The 16,373-nt window shown below is 47.7% G+C and overlaps 1 protein-coding gene across 4 annotated transcripts in view; it reads right to left on the reverse strand.

Annotated features, from left to right (window-relative positions):
- The window catches only part of PRDM16 (PR/SET domain 16), a 334,663-nt gene that overhangs the window by 34,605 nt on the left and 283,685 nt on the right, over positions 1–16,373 (reverse strand). For all 4 annotated transcript variants that reach the window (XM_063353750.1, XM_063353749.1, XM_063353752.1 and 1 more), the window contains 3 exons: positions 11,716–11,818; positions 4,949–5,147; positions 112–259 (listed from right to left, as the gene is read on the reverse strand). In XM_063353750.1, the coding sequence (XP_063209820.1) occupies positions 112–259; positions 4,949–5,147; positions 11,716–11,818 (450 nt within the window). The remainder of the gene's footprint in view (positions 1–111; positions 260–4,948; positions 5,148–11,715; positions 11,819–16,373) is intronic.

The raw sequence follows: 16,373 nt of genomic DNA on the forward strand, positions 1-16,373 counted from the left end.
CCACCACACTGTGCCAGCACGTGTCACCCATCCTCCAGACCCCTTCCGCCACGTCCCAGCACCCTCTCCCAGCAAAGCCGCCCACCGCGGGTACCACGTCCCGCGCCATACCTTAACACAGTTTTCACATTCAAACCGTTTCCCGCTGTCGTGAGACATTTGGTGCCGAATCAGGTTGGATTTCCAGTTGAAAGCCTTGGGACACTGGTCGCACTTGTACTCCCTCTCCTCGGTGTGGATCACCATGTGCTGCTCCAGGCTGGGGAAGGGACAGAGGGTGACTCCCGCGGCCGCCCGCAGCCCCAGCCCAGCGCCCGCCAGAACCAGCGCGCAGTCGAGGCAGAGACTTTACAGCACCCTGCCCCAATTCAGGGAGGTCTGAACCCGAGAGAGTGACTGAAGATGGCGACAGACAACCAGGCCGGGGGGCCCGGGGGGTCTCCAGAACCCCCTGCTGCCCCAGAGCCCTTGTGAAAAGGAGAGGAGCAGCACATCCACCACGAGCGGTGCAGCGACACGCAAGTACCGTTTATTCTTTTGGCATTTATTTCGCAGATGGAAGCTGCCCTATTCCGCCTCAAAACGTCACCGTGTTTTATGATTTTTCTTATTAAATACCCGAGTCCATTTACAAGGAGGAAAAGGAAGGTAAAACCAGCCCTGACCCTGCAGGTTCCTGAAGGGAAAAATGAGCACTTTGTGACCAAGGCTTCTATGGCATCCCCGCAGGGAAAGACAAGATATTAGCTGTTGCTGCTGAGACTATCACGTTGCCGTTTTCGTGGGCACAAAGCCCATGGCTTCCCAGAACACAGCAACTTAACATTGGAAAGAAACACGATAAGGTGCAAACACATTTCACTTCTAAATGTCAGACATCTTTTATTACTTAACTCGGCAATTTCACCTCCTGCCAACTGGCAGCCTCTCCCCAAGCCAGGAGGACGGATGATGGCGAACCGAAGCGGCTGCTGGAGCGGGGCCACGGCCGGGATGGCTCCCCGGAGGAAGGCGCGGGGTGCTCTGCCTGGTGCCCTGCGTGGTCAGGCAGCGCTCCGCGGGGCCACCGAGCCGCGACAGCCAGGGGAAGGCGCTGCCGCCGGCAGCGGGGCAGGCACCGAGCCCGGGAAACCGTTCTGCTGAAGACCAAGGGCTGTAAAACGTCCTGAGCAGGCTGAAAGCCCGCACCTCGCGGGCCAGCCCTGAGAAACAAAGGAATAAAACCCCAGTCCTCTGCTGCCTTCAGTGCAGTTTAATGGGAATTACAAATTCTCCTCCTTGCTGAGAATTCTGATAAAGGACAAACTTACGTGGAATCTACTACCGCCTGAAATCCCCTACAGATCGATATTAAACCACTCCTATGGAACTTTAAAGCACTGCTGTATTTTTTATAGGAACATTAAAACTAAACACTACTGGAAAATCCTGCCAGTCTTCATTAAACGCGACAGGACAACTTCGCAGCAGGTAACTCCTGGGCATTTCCACGCGGCCTGAGGGATTTAGAAGCCTAGGAATCGACTCAGCCTTGACACGCTGCTCTCACTCACTCTCTCCAGACGCCCACAGGACCTGCATCCCCAGTGGGACCGTTTGCCCACAGGCCCCCTGGCACCAGCAGGTGGAGCAGAATGGACCTTCGAAATTCCCAGTGTAAAAGCAGACTGCACGGACAATCGACCCCTGCACTGAAACCTTCGTGCCCTGAGGGCATTTGGCGGCACGGGAACAAGGGCAACCAAGTAGAAGGTGGCCTCATCACCAGTGGGCTCGGTGGGATGGCAACCTGCCTGGCAACCCCCCGCAGGGACCTGAGGAGCCACCCGCCTGCTACTCCCTTGAAGAACCTCCTCTTCCTTCAAGTCAGACGGTTAATATTCATGAACGTGCCCCTTATAAACTGCCAATCCACTCATTTTGAAGAAGCAATATTCATTTTGCTAAAGAAATGGTGTTCTTAACGCTACGAAATTTTTTACACATGCAAAGAAATATATACCTTTCATATACATACACAAAAATACGTTCCTGTTAACTGTGATTTATGAGTTTATTTAGAGCAAATATGGACAAACTAATATGCTGTTTAGAGGCAAGTACCTACTGGGATTAGCAAAACATTTATTTATTTAGTCAGCTGCTAAATGCTCAATTTCAGTTCCCCAGTGGCACTCTTGATTTGATCTGTATTAACTTCTGAAAAATTGTAAGACCATCTAGGTACGCTGAGCGGATATATTCTGTGTTTTAGTGGCTTTCTCAGTACATAAAATGCCGCAGATTGATGGGGGAGGGAGAGATGTGGACATTCTCTCCCAGCTCCACTAAGTCTGTCAGTGTGTAGCACACCGAATGGTGATGGTGCTGACTCTGTCTTTTCCGTCAAAAAATGACTTCATATCATTTGCTTAAAAAAAAAAAAAAACCCAACCCAAATCTTTGGGATCACTGGTCTCAAAGGCAACGCAGCCTCTGAGCCCAGGAGCCCCTGCCATAACTCCAAATGTTTTCCAAGTGCATAGGTCTGTGCCTAGAGACCTGGAGCATCTCCAGCTGGGTTCAGCTGGAAATACCTTGAAAAAGCCTCTCTGTCACCCAGGGGTGCTCAAAAATTGGAAACCCACGCCAGCACCCGTACGGACTTTTGCCCTAAGCTTGAGATGTTTGTGCTGAGCACACCGATGACCGGTAAATGTCCTGTCAACGTTTCCCGCTTAATTACAAGGTCTGTAAAGTAACGGTTAGGAGTGATGATTTTGAAAAATCAAAACAGGAGAAGGTCCTGCAAATAAATGAGGACAGGGCTTGTAAAATTGGTGTTCTGTCCTCGGCCCTCCCAAAGGTTTTTGAGCTACCTTTGAACAAGCCATTTGTTCGTCCCTTTTACCTGCCCGCACTTAGAAGTGCTTGCGCCGGGAGCCCTCTGCTCCGCTGCCAGCGACGCTCGCCGTGGAGATGTTCCCAAGAGGGATCGAGGTGACACCGAGTCAAGGTCTGTCTCACCCACTTCTCCCAAGAACTCAAGGGAAACCGGGACCTTAACTCAGCCCCATCACTTGAATACACAGAATGAGCTTTGTTGGACCACTCTGAACATCTTACCCACAGGGATAAGTAATCACTGAAGGGAAAAAGGGACTTAACGTCTTTCTGCTTCTCTTAACCCCTGCAGAAGGGACACAGCGTCACTCCAGGCCCCCAAGGGGAGCCGGGAAATACACAGAAGTTACCAAGAGGAGACATATACATTTCAAAAGGCTATTTCCTAAATTAACATAAAAACTACAGGGCGCTGGAAGCTAAAGAGAAGAAAGTTTCTAATCCACAGATAGAGAGATAAAAGAACTGGAATTTCTACTAAAAGTCACAAATATTTAAAACACTTAAAGGAAGTTCTCCTTTTCTTGTCAGGTAAAAAAAAATTAAGCGAATTGCAGCCTCCCGGTATCTAATCAAAAGTAGCCAAGGTAGAAACACAAGGTGAGGAATAAAGACATCACACTGTGCTAACAGAGCCACGGCACAGGTATCACTGGCAGACAGGATCTATTACCAACTTTTAAACCGCCCACAACACAGCCAAGAGCCAAGCTCTTTTCAATACAGATAAACCACTTAAATGTTCTTTACCTTTCACCTTTCTCTACTTTTTTCAAAATAGATTTTTTTTTCTTCACTTATTCACCTAGATAAAAAATCTGAAAGTAACAAGATCATTAAGTTTGCAATGACTAATGCTGGTGAACCACCATCTTTTCGAATTTTTAACTGAAATGAAACAGCCCTTATAGTGGCTTTAAGCTCAACACTTTTGCTCCACTTCTACAGCACGAGAGAGGATCGCCAGTTCTCATCGTTCTACACCAAAGCTCGCTCTGTGTGGTGTTTGCTCATCTAAGAAGTCAAGTGAAGTGAGTATGAGAGAACTTCAGCCTCCGGTAAACAGATAAAACTCTAGTCCTTCGGCTGTGGAGAAAGGCTTAAAACACAGCCCAGGAGTCAAAGGCTCAGGATGCAAATAAACACAATCCTAAAATGACTTTAAAACTGGCTCCTAATATTTAACCAGTTGAGTCTCACATTGCAAATAAATCAGAAATCTCAAAGATCTCTGCTTTAGAGCTGCATTTGATTACCATTACTTTATGCTTGAATTTTCCAGTTAGAACTTATTGGGACAAAGAATTTTTCCTTTTTAAAAAAAGTTTAATTCTTTTTTAGGGTTGCCTTATAACAACAATTGAATGGTTATTGCAAATGAAAATATGAGATGGAGAATATCCTATCTTCTTTTTTTTCCTTTTCACATTTCTATTACAAAAATGCTTGGTGAACACTAAATTTTTTCATTGACATTTTCTGTTTAAAAAAATTTAAAGCAAAAATTTGATCGGAATAGAATTTTTTTAACTGCTCCTGCAGGATCAAACAGGAACTCCTGACCATGTTAAGAGTTCTTAGAACAACAACGCCTCTTAATACCCACTGATCTCAAATGACCAAGAATTATATATATAAGAAGTCTTCATGCAAATATTGGCAGAAGGTAATAGCACTGTTTTCCCTCGGAATCGGATCACACGGGAGCGGTTGCTGCAAGGATACTGACCAGGTCTATCAACCTGTCACAGCCCTGAAAAACTCGCAGGGAATTCATTTAAACTTTATATTGCCAATAATCTGTGGGTGCTTCTACCAGTGGGTAACGAAAAGCATCCCAATCTATGAAATCAATGTGAAATAAAACACTGTCCAATAGCAAATGACATTGAGGGATCCTAAAAACGACTTTCCTGAAGCCTATGGAGAAAGGGAAGGAGAATTCCCGCAGTGTCCTGAGCCGCCCTGCTCCCCCCTTGCTCCCAGGTTTCCCATCCTCAGCCAGGCCGGCACAGGAGGAAGGGAGCGGGGCAGGCCAGAGCAGGGTCTGGCAGTTTTCCGGTACCTGTATTTATTGGGGAACATCCTCTCGCAGTCTTTGCACTCATAGACCTGGCCATCTCCAAGACCTTCTTGCTTGATCTCGTCATTCAGGGTCTCGTAGAGGGAGCTGACGGCGGTGCAGGCGTACTTCTTGTGCCGCCGCAGGTCGAGCTTCGACTGGAAAAGTTCATCGCAGTCCTCGCAGCGAAACGTGTGCTCTTCTACAACAGACAGAGAAGACGGTTTTGGCCTGGGCATCGGGACGTTCAGACAAGCCTCATTATTTTACCCAACACTGGGCTCGTAAAGAAAACGTAATATTCTGTGAGGATCGCTCAGACAAAGAAACAAAAAGGAAATTTGCAAGTGACAGGAGAGAGAAACCAAGGTAGGCTGTGCCAGCAGATTGCTTTCACTTTAAGCATTAAGAAAAAAAAAAATAAATCACAGAACCAGAATCTTGTTTTCTCTGTGTCCTGGCCTCTGCTGAGACAGAGACACCTACAAGAATTAGCAGATACACAAAATTCTGGGGCTGCTTCTGGAGCGTTGCATTTGTTTGCAACGAGGTTTTTTGAAAATATGAACCAGCTTTTCCTCAAAAGGGGCTGCCAGGGAAAAAGGGAACAAACCACACTCGTAAAGGCAGACACTGGGAAAAGCAAATCGCCACAGCACAAACCTGGAGAAGCTTCTTTCTAAGAAAACGTCTTTCTAATGTCACCCTCTGAACTCGTCCTGCCCAACTGCAGACACTCAGTGCGCCATCAGACCCGAGGAGTTCAAAACCAGAGTACCACGGAAGAAAGGAAAGGGAGCCAAATTCTTTGTTGTGCTGTTTTGCCTTTTTTTTTTTTAAAAAAAAAAAAAAAGATCTAATGCACATAATAAATTATTGTAGTCAAGGTCAAACAAATTAAAAGGAGGGCAGCTATTATTAAGTTTACAAGGCAGCATCCTGACCATGGTGCCAAGCCAAACAATCAGCTCTGAGCTGTAAATTTTCCAGGAGAACGACCTCTGCGAGGGAGTTGGGATCGCTCCGGGTTTCTCCACCCAGCAGCCAGCTCCAAACAGAAGCTTCCGAGCCACCACTTAGTCACCGCTGCCGCATTTCCCTGTCCTCCTCTACCCTTTCCTCTGGGCTCCGGGGCTGTTTCCTATTAAGTTTTATTCTCTTGTTCTGATAACTTTACTTTCGAAAGGAAAGCTTGTGGTAAAATGCATTAGCTCGGGGGGAAGTGTGGAAATACCCTTTCTAAGGGATGCAGCCAAAAGCCAAGGCAGTGATGGAGCTGGTCCATCCCCGAGCGCTGCCGCTCTGCGGGAAAGGGGACGAGGGGACGAGACGTCGTCACTCGCATCCTCGGGGCCACTCCTCCGCCAGGAGCCGTTCTCAAAATCTGCAACCTTTCAGCAAACCCTCGGTTTAAAGCACCCCGGCCACTTGCCCGCCCAAAGTTTTGCACAATTACAGCCACTCAGGCTGTGCTTTAAGGCCTGAAGTTGTGTTTTATATAAATCAGGGTTGATTTTGTTAAAAGCGGGACGCGAGCAGAGGCAGTGTCACCCCAGCGACCGCTGCTTCCCCGCCTGCACTCGGGCAATAATCTCCTTTCTCCACCTCTCTCAGTGCAGCCCGTTTAAGCTCCGGCTGTGGTTTCTGACCCGTGCCCCCGCGCCTCGGGGAGTCCGCGACCTGCTTCTGCGGTGACTAAGAGAGAGAAGATCCCACGAGCTGCCTCAGCGAGTACGTGGGCAGCCGAAACCCAAAGTGGTCCACACCTACACGGAAAGTCTCGACGTGCCCACGAACTGGAAAGAGTCAAACACAGCTAAAAAGGAAAATGTCACTAAGACACAATCAGCGAAGCCTTGCTCTGTATCCAAGCCGCACGGCCAGTGGTACTGCAGCCAGTTTACACAGGGAATGAATAAAACACAGAGATGCTTCGGGATTTCCTGAACTGCAGAAGAGAGGGACGTAAGAAGAAATAAAATCCAGCAAGTCAACATTTTCCTTTGGGGAAGAAGGGGGATATCGACTAAAAAAGGAGACCTAAGGGAAGAAAATACCCATATTTTTCCCATTTCAACTAGTTTTGACAGATCGTACACTCTGAAATTGCTATCAGCAGCCCCACAGAGAGGGGGATCAGGCCCTGCTCTACCCCTTCAAGAAATTCTCTTTATCAGCATCTCGTAGAACAGCACCAGTATGTATCTCATGCGTCCCTGGGGGAGGAAACCTGGAAATCAAGATATAAAAAAACTACCTAGCGGTACCGAGAGACCGTGTATAACCTACCATTAAAATAATCCAAACTACTACTTACGGGGAAAAAGGAAAAAAAGATAAAAGAAAAAAAAAGAACTGCAGCATCATGTTATGTCCCTGTTATTGCATTTACTTGTAACAGCAGCATGAAGCACACAATGCTACCCAGCAAAATTTAGTATTTCATCTGCTCGTGTTTACGGCCCAAACGCGTCCCTGGTGTGAAGCAGCAGGCGAGGGGCCGAGGGCCGGGAGGAGGTGTGCGTAGGTACCTTTTCCCTCCCCACACGTCCGTAACTCGGGTGAGGAGAGCCAAGCCCGACGGCATCAAGCGTCCCGAACGCAGGCACTGCGCGGGCTGAGGCAATAATCTCATCATGCCGCCTCTCCTCACCGCTAATGAATTCACACTAGCTCTGAAAACAGTGTTCGCCTGCTGCAACGCTGGGTTTCCAGAGCCCCAGGCGTCAAGCTGTACGCAGAGTGTCGTCGGCACTAACGCCCCTGACCTCACTTTTGTTCTGCTTTTGCATCCTGGAGACGTACGTGGGGTGGGAGTTCGCTTGACTCACGCACCCACTGAGCTGCGGAGTAACGGGATAAATCCCTCAGTAACTCCCGATAACGTGGAACGGCTCTGGCAAGCTGCTCCTCTACCTCAGAATTCACCCCGCAAATCACATGTTTCCCCTCTTTGCGCTTCTGGAAATACAGCGATGGCTCAACCTGAGAAAGGTTTTTTATAGAAGTGACCAAAAGTGCCCCGAACTGGGAACTCCCTGGTACCTCCACTTTAAGAAGCTCCTACAAAACTCCCAGCACCTCTCCAGCTCAAACTGGGAATTCCTCCGACCTGAAAACTTGGAACGGAGGACAGAGATTTTTTTTTTTTTGCTTTCTTTTTTGTTGACTTCAGAGAGAACGCATCAAAATACCTTCTGCCAACCCACACTAAATTCTTCCAAGTTCAGTTTGAGATTTACGTGATTAATTGTATCTTATTTCACCCAAACCATCTTCTAGGAACCAGAAATCCTCTTTGAGTTTGGAAAACTAGCCAAGGAGAATAATTTATTATATACCCGGCTGAAGACGGACAACTTGCCAGCACCCCCTCCCACAGCGAGCGCACACCCTGACAGAGCGCTACCTGTTGTTATCAGCCAGAATAACGCATTTTTGTCCTTTCTGGGAGATTACAGAGTGGGTAGACAGACAGACAGATGAAATACACTAACAGCCTCAGTAATAACTGATAGAGAAGAGATTTTGCTTCTAATTCTCCCTGTCCTTTGCCAGCAGAACTGCAGATCTCACACAAAGCACACGGGAAATAACACCGTCCTCGGCTGGCAGAAGCCGGCAGAGCTACGTTTACTGAGCTGCCCCATCAGACTTTTATTAAGAAATGTAAGAAACAAGACAGCTCAGTTAAGGCACGTGCATATTTTGCTTTGGTATTTGCATACTTTCAGAGCTACACAATTTTTTACAGATCTAGCCCTTGCACATCACTAAATTGAAAAAAACCTATCTATTCTGTACAGGCTCGTGCTTCAGTAACAACAACGCTCCTCTTCTAGCATCAAACACAACAGCTTCTTCATAGCTAGAAAAGATGGATGATAAGAAAGGAAATGCACGCGCTTCAGAATATTTGGGTTTGGAAAAAGAAATTTTTGTTGAGAAGAAGAATTGGAGAACTGACAAAAATAGGATTAAAAGCCTGTAATTCCATGTTATACACGTCGCCGGTGGCTGCAAACACTATTCTGATGCTCAGAGGGGTCAAAGAGAGGAAGAACTGCCTGGCTGGCAGAGCGGCTGATGATCCCACACCCCTACCCAGCACCCATTCCTCCGGCATCCCCCTGCCCGGAGTTCCGGGGATTAGAGATGGGACTGCTCAATGAACACCGCTGCGGGAAAGGACCAAGGGCCGGAGCGTCGCCCTGCAAAAGCAGACCCGAGCAACGACGCAGGCGCAGGGCTCAACTAAGACAACCTGGTATGAATTTTGTGTCTTTATATCAGTTTGTAGACTTCAGGTTCATTAAAGTATTTTTTTTTTTTTTCCCTTCTTTAAGCACCAAAAATAAAAATACTGCCCTTCAAAACGAGTTCTCATTAAAGTTTTCTTCTTTCTTTAAGCAGCACAAATGGAAATACTGCCCTTCACAAAAGGTTACTACTTCAGTATCTTACAGGGAGAAGGGGATAAAAAGCAAAGAAAAATCCAGTCACAAAAAAATTGCTGCCTGTTCTCTGTGTCTTGTTTGTCAAATCTATGGTTATATGTGTCTATCTTAAGTTCCATCAGTAACACTCAGGACAAAGCAGGAATGTAACAGAAAAATAAATCAGTGCCTAATAGCTTTCAGAGAAACCAAGGGGAACACAATTATGTGGCATCTACATGCTAATCTACCAGACTTGAATCTCAAAGGAGTTCAAGTGCCCTACTCAAAATTCCTGCAGTGATAAGGGGTCTGCTCTGTTTGGCTGGGGTTTGGATAAAAGATTTTTATGATAATTATCTTTGTGTGGAACAATTTTGCATTTTCTTTCTGGTTAATTCAGAATCGAAATGGGGGTGCGAGGCAGCAGGAAGATGGCATTACTGAAAGTAAAAAGTATTAAGAAGTCAAATATTTAATGTTGGCCTATTATAATTTGAAAGCAATTATGTGGCAAAAGCACTAGACGTTACCAGGAAGACACAGATAAACGTTATAATGACAAAGGTGGGAAACAAGGAGCACTTTCTGCCTGTTCAAATAAAAGCCTATTCGAAACAGAAATGCAAAACAGTGGTGAGTTTCCTTTCTGCTTTCTCCCTGACATCAAAAAAAGGTGCGTGTTAACTCCATCACTGTGAATACAGAAATTATTCATCTCTGTGTGCTGGCTTCAAGAAAACTATTAACCTCTTTTTTTTTTTTTTTTGGGAGAACACTCGAAAAATAACCCCAAACCTGACATCTCGGCGAGAGGGCAGCCGCGGCACCGCCCGTCCATCACCTCACCCATGGGCCTTCGGCAAAAGGGCGGCTTTCAGCTGCTCTAAGCCTCAAACTACCCATTTTTTCCAGAATATTACAAACTAATTGTGCATATCGCATGTATCCTCTTAAAGAGCTTCACTGCAAATTTGAATCTGAAAATCGTATTCACGTACAGGTAAAAGAAAACAAATGTGTTGTAGGATGTCCAGGTGAGACAACTCACATTTCAGGGATTAATTACGTACAGCAGTATTTCCAAACGATAGTTCAAAAATGACCGGTAGATGAGAATATATTTATAGAAATTCATCATCAAATAATGATGTGAAACCTGCAAGAGGCTCTCCGTTCAATGACTGAACAGAAGAAGACATCAGTAATATGCCCTAGTAATCTCCTCACTCGAGAAAATCCATGTACCTTTGATGTTGTTCTCTAACTTTCACTGTCACCGAACGTCAAGGGAACTGAGAGGCCTAGAAAACAGAGCCCAACTCTGCCAGTCCCCAGTTCATGTCACCCCGGGATCCCCGCGTACACCACACAGGGCTGGGTCTCTGCAGCGCTCTCTTATGACATAAAAAAGGAAGAAGGACTCAAAGTCTCTTTTCTTTCTCTTTTCCCATCCCTCTCCACACGTCCTCCTGAATTCCACATACCACCGTTCTGGTGCAGGAACAGAATCCAAAAATCCCAGCGCATTGCTCCTTGCCCGCGCTTACTAGAACACCCTCACTTAAGCTGGGAAGCATCGCCATCTCCTAGACAGTCTGTGTGATGACTGCACTTCGGGAATTAACAGCAGGATGTTTAGAGGAAAGGGGTTACGCTAACATCCGAAGAGGTGAGTAAGGCTTCGTCTTTCAGGCTGCTCCACACACAACACGCGTTAAGGAAACTCCTCCCTCTGCCGCCTACTGAGCTGTGCCCCTTGTCACTGCGAGAGGAGTGGCACTGCAGTAATAAAATCTTGACCTTTCTTTTAAAAATCATCATTCTTTTGGCCTTCACTGCACCATTTCAGGGTTTCCGAGGTGTCTATAGTATCTAGCAATAATACCTAGTCTAGCAATAATAATTCTAGCGATGACTCTTCCGTGCCCTGCGTGGATCCCCCTTTTCTGTGTAATCAAAAGCTCTAAAGACCCGCGTTTTGCAAGCCTTGGAATGGTCTGGCCCATTTTTATTACACCCAAAGAAACACAATGAGCCTGGGGATTGAAAAGGCACCTCCAGTCACATTCAAAACCACAACGTTCCTCAAAGAGGAGAAGGAAATGAACCTGTTGCGTGCCTTGAGGTTAATAAACGCTTACTATCATTGACTCAGACAGCTACTCCTACCAGAGACAGAGTGAAAATAAACACAAAATATTAACAGTTACAGAAGGGGCAGGTACTGGACCGGGTTTTAGCCCCAGTTCAGCACTAACTGAGGTTCCCAACGTTCCTAGGTTTGCTGGTGAGAGGTGCAAAAAGGTCCTGTCTAGCAAAAGGAGGCCTTACCTTCCATGCTGGGCGCCATGTTCCCAAGTGAATAACCACCTTCCTTCAAATACACCAAGAGCTCTTCTCCTGGCTCAATTTCTTTAATAACTTTATAATAGATCTGGGAATCAGAAACAAAAATTGAGAGACATGTTAAATATGCAAAGACTTGCATTTTACATTTTAACCAATAACTCAAATTATTGCAGCTAACAGGGGAGGCTGTCACTTGATTTCTGTGATAATTGCTACCGAGAGCTCTTTTTTTCTGCCTTTATTTTACTCTATGTGTGTCAGTGTTTCATGCGGCTTGGACAATAAAGTCGTATTCACAGTAACAGCCTCTCTTGTTCAAATTACACAGTATCTTCCCATGGTTTTCCCTACCTCTTATAAGCTTCGCGTATTTGTTATGGCGAAGGGAAGATCAGACTGATGGCACTGATGCATTTCAACCTCTGCTTCTCTAAGCCACAACTGGCCTGATGGTTAGAGAGCTGAATTAGCGTATCTCCACGGAATTATTCTGTAGATTTTTCTCACCTACAGCCTGAGGACCTGACCCCTAAAGACGAGATGTGAACCGTTCCAGGTGAGTTTTCCCCCATCCAGAGTTCCTGTCTAACCCCAGGCCCCGGAGGGGCAGCGGGTGCAGCCCGGGTCACCCACCGTCACCGGGCCTTTGCCACGCACCTGGGGGCAAACCAAAATGGAAACGGACTTCAGACAAGGGCAGAGACCACCTGCCAGCTGCACGCCCCATGTGCATCGCCGCTTAAAGGGCACAGAACATAGCTGAAAGCCTACCTAGGCCTTACAGAGGTTTCCCGAACCAAAATGAATTCTCAGACTACTCTAAGGATGCATTTCTTAGACAATATCACGATGAGAAAGAAATCCCCTTTATCCAAGCTGCAACGAAGTGTAAACTTGCGAGGCATCGACATATCAGCCTGTGTTTTCATAGGTACCACGCACTCATCTTTACTGTTTTACCCCCAAACCAAACAGAAACCGCGACAGTACGTCCAGTGACAACTGGGACACACGCGGGTGGACCCCAGGCATCTTGTTCCTTCTGACAACATGGCAGAGCTCGGCTTATTCGCACTAGCAGGCAGAGCGCTTACTGGTTCCCTGTGATGACTGAGAACGAAATCTGTCTGCATATTGGCCCGCTGCTCGCGGGTACCAGGCAAGGTGGTGGCTGGGGCAGTCCCGGCTGTGGAGACCGAGCTCAACAGCTTCCACTGTGAGGGCGTTTCATGGAGACCTCCGCAGGGAAAGCCGCGAAAAACAGCAGGAGAAGGAAATAACAGTGGGATTGGAGTTTGCATGGCCGACAAAGAGGAGGATCAGAACTACATGAAATCCAAGAGACTTGGTGTCTTCCATAGGTTTTACAGATTTTTAGAGTATGCTGGACCCTGTCCTCTTCTAACAATAGTACTGTGAGAATGCAACAGCTAATAATTATTAACCCCAAAGTTTTATTAGCACTACCTTTAGCAGCAATACGTAAAATTCTTTTTCAGGATATCACCTACACCTTACCCAGAACAATTCCCTAAATTAGCTGCCACTCAGCCTCTGCCAATCTACCTTTTATGGGGAACAAAGACCCAAAACTCCTAAATGCCTGCACGGGCTGGGTTAATAGTGTCACTGCGATGCATTTTTCCTCCTTCCTCCCTTCGCTGGGCAGCGCGAGGCCTCGGGCTGCCCCGACTCACCCGCTCCGTCCCGAGGGCCGATGCTGCCAACGTTTGCCGGCGATGCGGCATCGCTCCCCGGAGTGCCTCGCTGGGTTCGGCGGGTATGGCGGAATCCAGTTACCGCTCAGAACTTTTCTTCCAGATTGAGTTCAGGAAACTCCCAGCAGATTAACACCCCACGTTACAACCAAACATAAGACCAACCATCTACCACAAGCCAGATACCTGTCCCAGATACTGTATCGCTGAAGTATCCGCGCCCATACACCTATGAACGGCGTTATTTATCCCGCAGAGGTCCCGCTGCGGGACAACGCGCTCCCGACGCTCCTCCCGGGCCGAGCGAAAACTTGCCGGGAGCGGGAGCGGGGCCGGTCCGCGGGAGCGGGCGCCGGTGCCCGGGAGCGGGGTCAGGAGTGGGTCCGGCCGCGGCCCCCGCCCGCCCCAGCAGGGGGCAGGCTCCGCCCGCCGACGGCCCCGCGCCCGCGGGGTCCTCCCTGGCCCGGCGGCAGCGCGGCCCCCGCCGCGGCGGGGCGGAGCGGGCCGGGCCGGGGGGGCCGCCCGGGGAAGGAGGGGGACGCCTGACCTGTGGGCTCTCCCGGGCTCGGGCCGCTCCGGCGGCAGCCGCCATCCCCCGCCGGCCGCCCGGCTCCTCCGCCGCGTCCTGCCGGGCCGGGCCGGGCCGGGCCCACCTCGCAGGGACGGGACGGGACGGGACGGGACGGGACGGGACGGGACGGGACGGGACGGGACGGGGGTGCCGCCGCGGCCGCCCCGGGGCCGGCGGGGAAGGGGCTGGGCCGCCGTCGCAGCCCCGGGGTAACGCGGCTCCCGGCGGGGCGGCCTTTAAAATACCCGCTCGGTAAAACGAGATCGGCACCACGTGTCTGGTTTCTCCCCTGGCCTCCGTTTATCCTCCTCCAAGCATGCTCTGAACCTCCCCGCGACTGCACCCGCAAATTAACTGAAATATTAATACCTTGTGTACAAACGGATTAACATTGCCCGGCAGAAAAGGCCGTGAAATCTCTTACTGAGAGTTTCAAACCGGCAGCAGTGACACGGTCACAAACCCCGGCGTTTAAGAAGAGAAATGAAATCTAACTGCTTGTCATTTACAAGATACACCAAACTGCGCAGAAACCCATCCTTGCCACTTGCCAGAATCCTTAGCATAATCTTCATCACCATTTTCCACTGGTTTGTAACCAGTTCTTCCACTGGAGATACATCCAGCCTCACCCCGCACGTCGTCTCGCCGCTGTACAGCCAGGAAAAGGGACCCGGGTGGCTGGAAGGGTCCCAGCATCTCGCCGTGCAGCGCTTCGGGATCCCCCGCTGAAAAATCCTGACCCGACAGCAAGACACAGGCTCACGTCCAGATGGACGGCGGTGAACATATTTCTGACAGATTGCACTTGGATTGGATAGTTACATTTCTATGGATTCCACTGCAAACTACAAGTGGGATAAAATACTCCTTTTTATTTATTTTTTTTTTTATTTTTTTTTTTTTAGATTTGCACTTCAACTCTCTTGCCTGCTTGTTCAAGAAAAGCTTTTCCCAGGACCAAACCACGCTGAGTTTAATGGCAAAACTGCCTAAAAAAAAAAAAAATCAAAAGAAAGACTAGGAATAAGCAGAGAGCTTGGGGCTTGACTGGGTAAAACAGAACTCATAATGCGCCATCACTTGCAGCTGGCTAGAGAAAAAAGAGAAGAACTCAAAAAAGCTATTAAAGGAGGTTTCTCTTCCAGCTAGTAATCCAAAACCAAATGAGCACTAAAATACAAACCACATCTAAAAGGTACACCTAGTTCGCAGATACATTCACAAATTTTACACTGGATAAATCCTTCAGAATTATAATTCTAAACGGCTAACATTGCCACCGTGTCATTATCTTTAACTCCTTCACCCCTCCTGTTCCTTCGCAGAACAAAGTAGCTGCTTGTACCTAAAAACAAGACTGTTACAGTCTTTCAAGAAATACAGTACAAGCTTCATTAATGATTAGTGAAAAGTTGTATTCTGCTGGAGTCACATTAATTTCATCAAACATTTCATTATAATAATTAACTTCATCTTGCAATCATGCTACTGATGGTCTGAATTAATTAAAACTACTGCTGTGTTTCCTTTCCTTTTTTATTTGTTGTGCACCGAGAAAGATCAGATTTATTAATCCATCAGAACACCTACATTCATAAATCATTTATGTTCATCATTTATATAAAAATCCCACAAGTTATTGTTGCTTATTTCTCACAATAAAAGGGGCACCTCGCCTAATTACCAGTTTTATTTAACACAAAATAGTTAAGAATATAACTAGGGTTTGGGTAATGCTCTCACAGCCAATTGAAAAGATGACATTTCTTGATTTTTATCAAAATTACTCTAGGCACAGGGAAGTAAAGAAAGGAGGAAAAAAGGAAAGTTAAAAAAACCCCAGAGGACCCCTTTTCCAGTCTGGGCTCGGCACACGGATCTGCTCTCTAACGGCTTCCGTGGATGCGAACTCGGACTCGGAGAAAGCAGGCGCTGGCTCGAGCGTCCTGCAGCTCGAAACCCCGCGTTTGGTACGACCACGGAAAGTATGGATAACGCAGAACCGCAACACACGGCCGCACTCAGAGGCGGATCTTGCCCCAAGCGCGGCACAACGTCAGCGAAGCTGCACATCTTTTCCCGGAGAAAAAGCGCTCCTGAGACAGAGGCAGCTCGGGAACAATGTGGTAATTGTGTGTTTGCAATGTCAGGCAAGAGATGGAGACGAAACACGTCAAAGTGAGAAAAGTAGGGCCCAGTATTACCTCATTATTTCGGTATCTTTCATAAGAAACAGCACTGTTTACCTGCTGCATGAGCTATGCCTACTATTTATCTTAGCTTCACTGCGGCAACACGGCTGTACTTTAGGGAAAAAAGAGCATTAGAGAACTGAGAGAGCAGCTGCA

This window comes from Chroicocephalus ridibundus, chromosome 16 (assembly GCF_963924245.1).
Source record: "Chroicocephalus ridibundus chromosome 16, bChrRid1.1, whole genome shotgun sequence".
In the NCBI taxonomy this organism is placed as follows: Eukaryota; Metazoa; Chordata; class Aves; order Charadriiformes; family Laridae; genus Chroicocephalus; species Chroicocephalus ridibundus.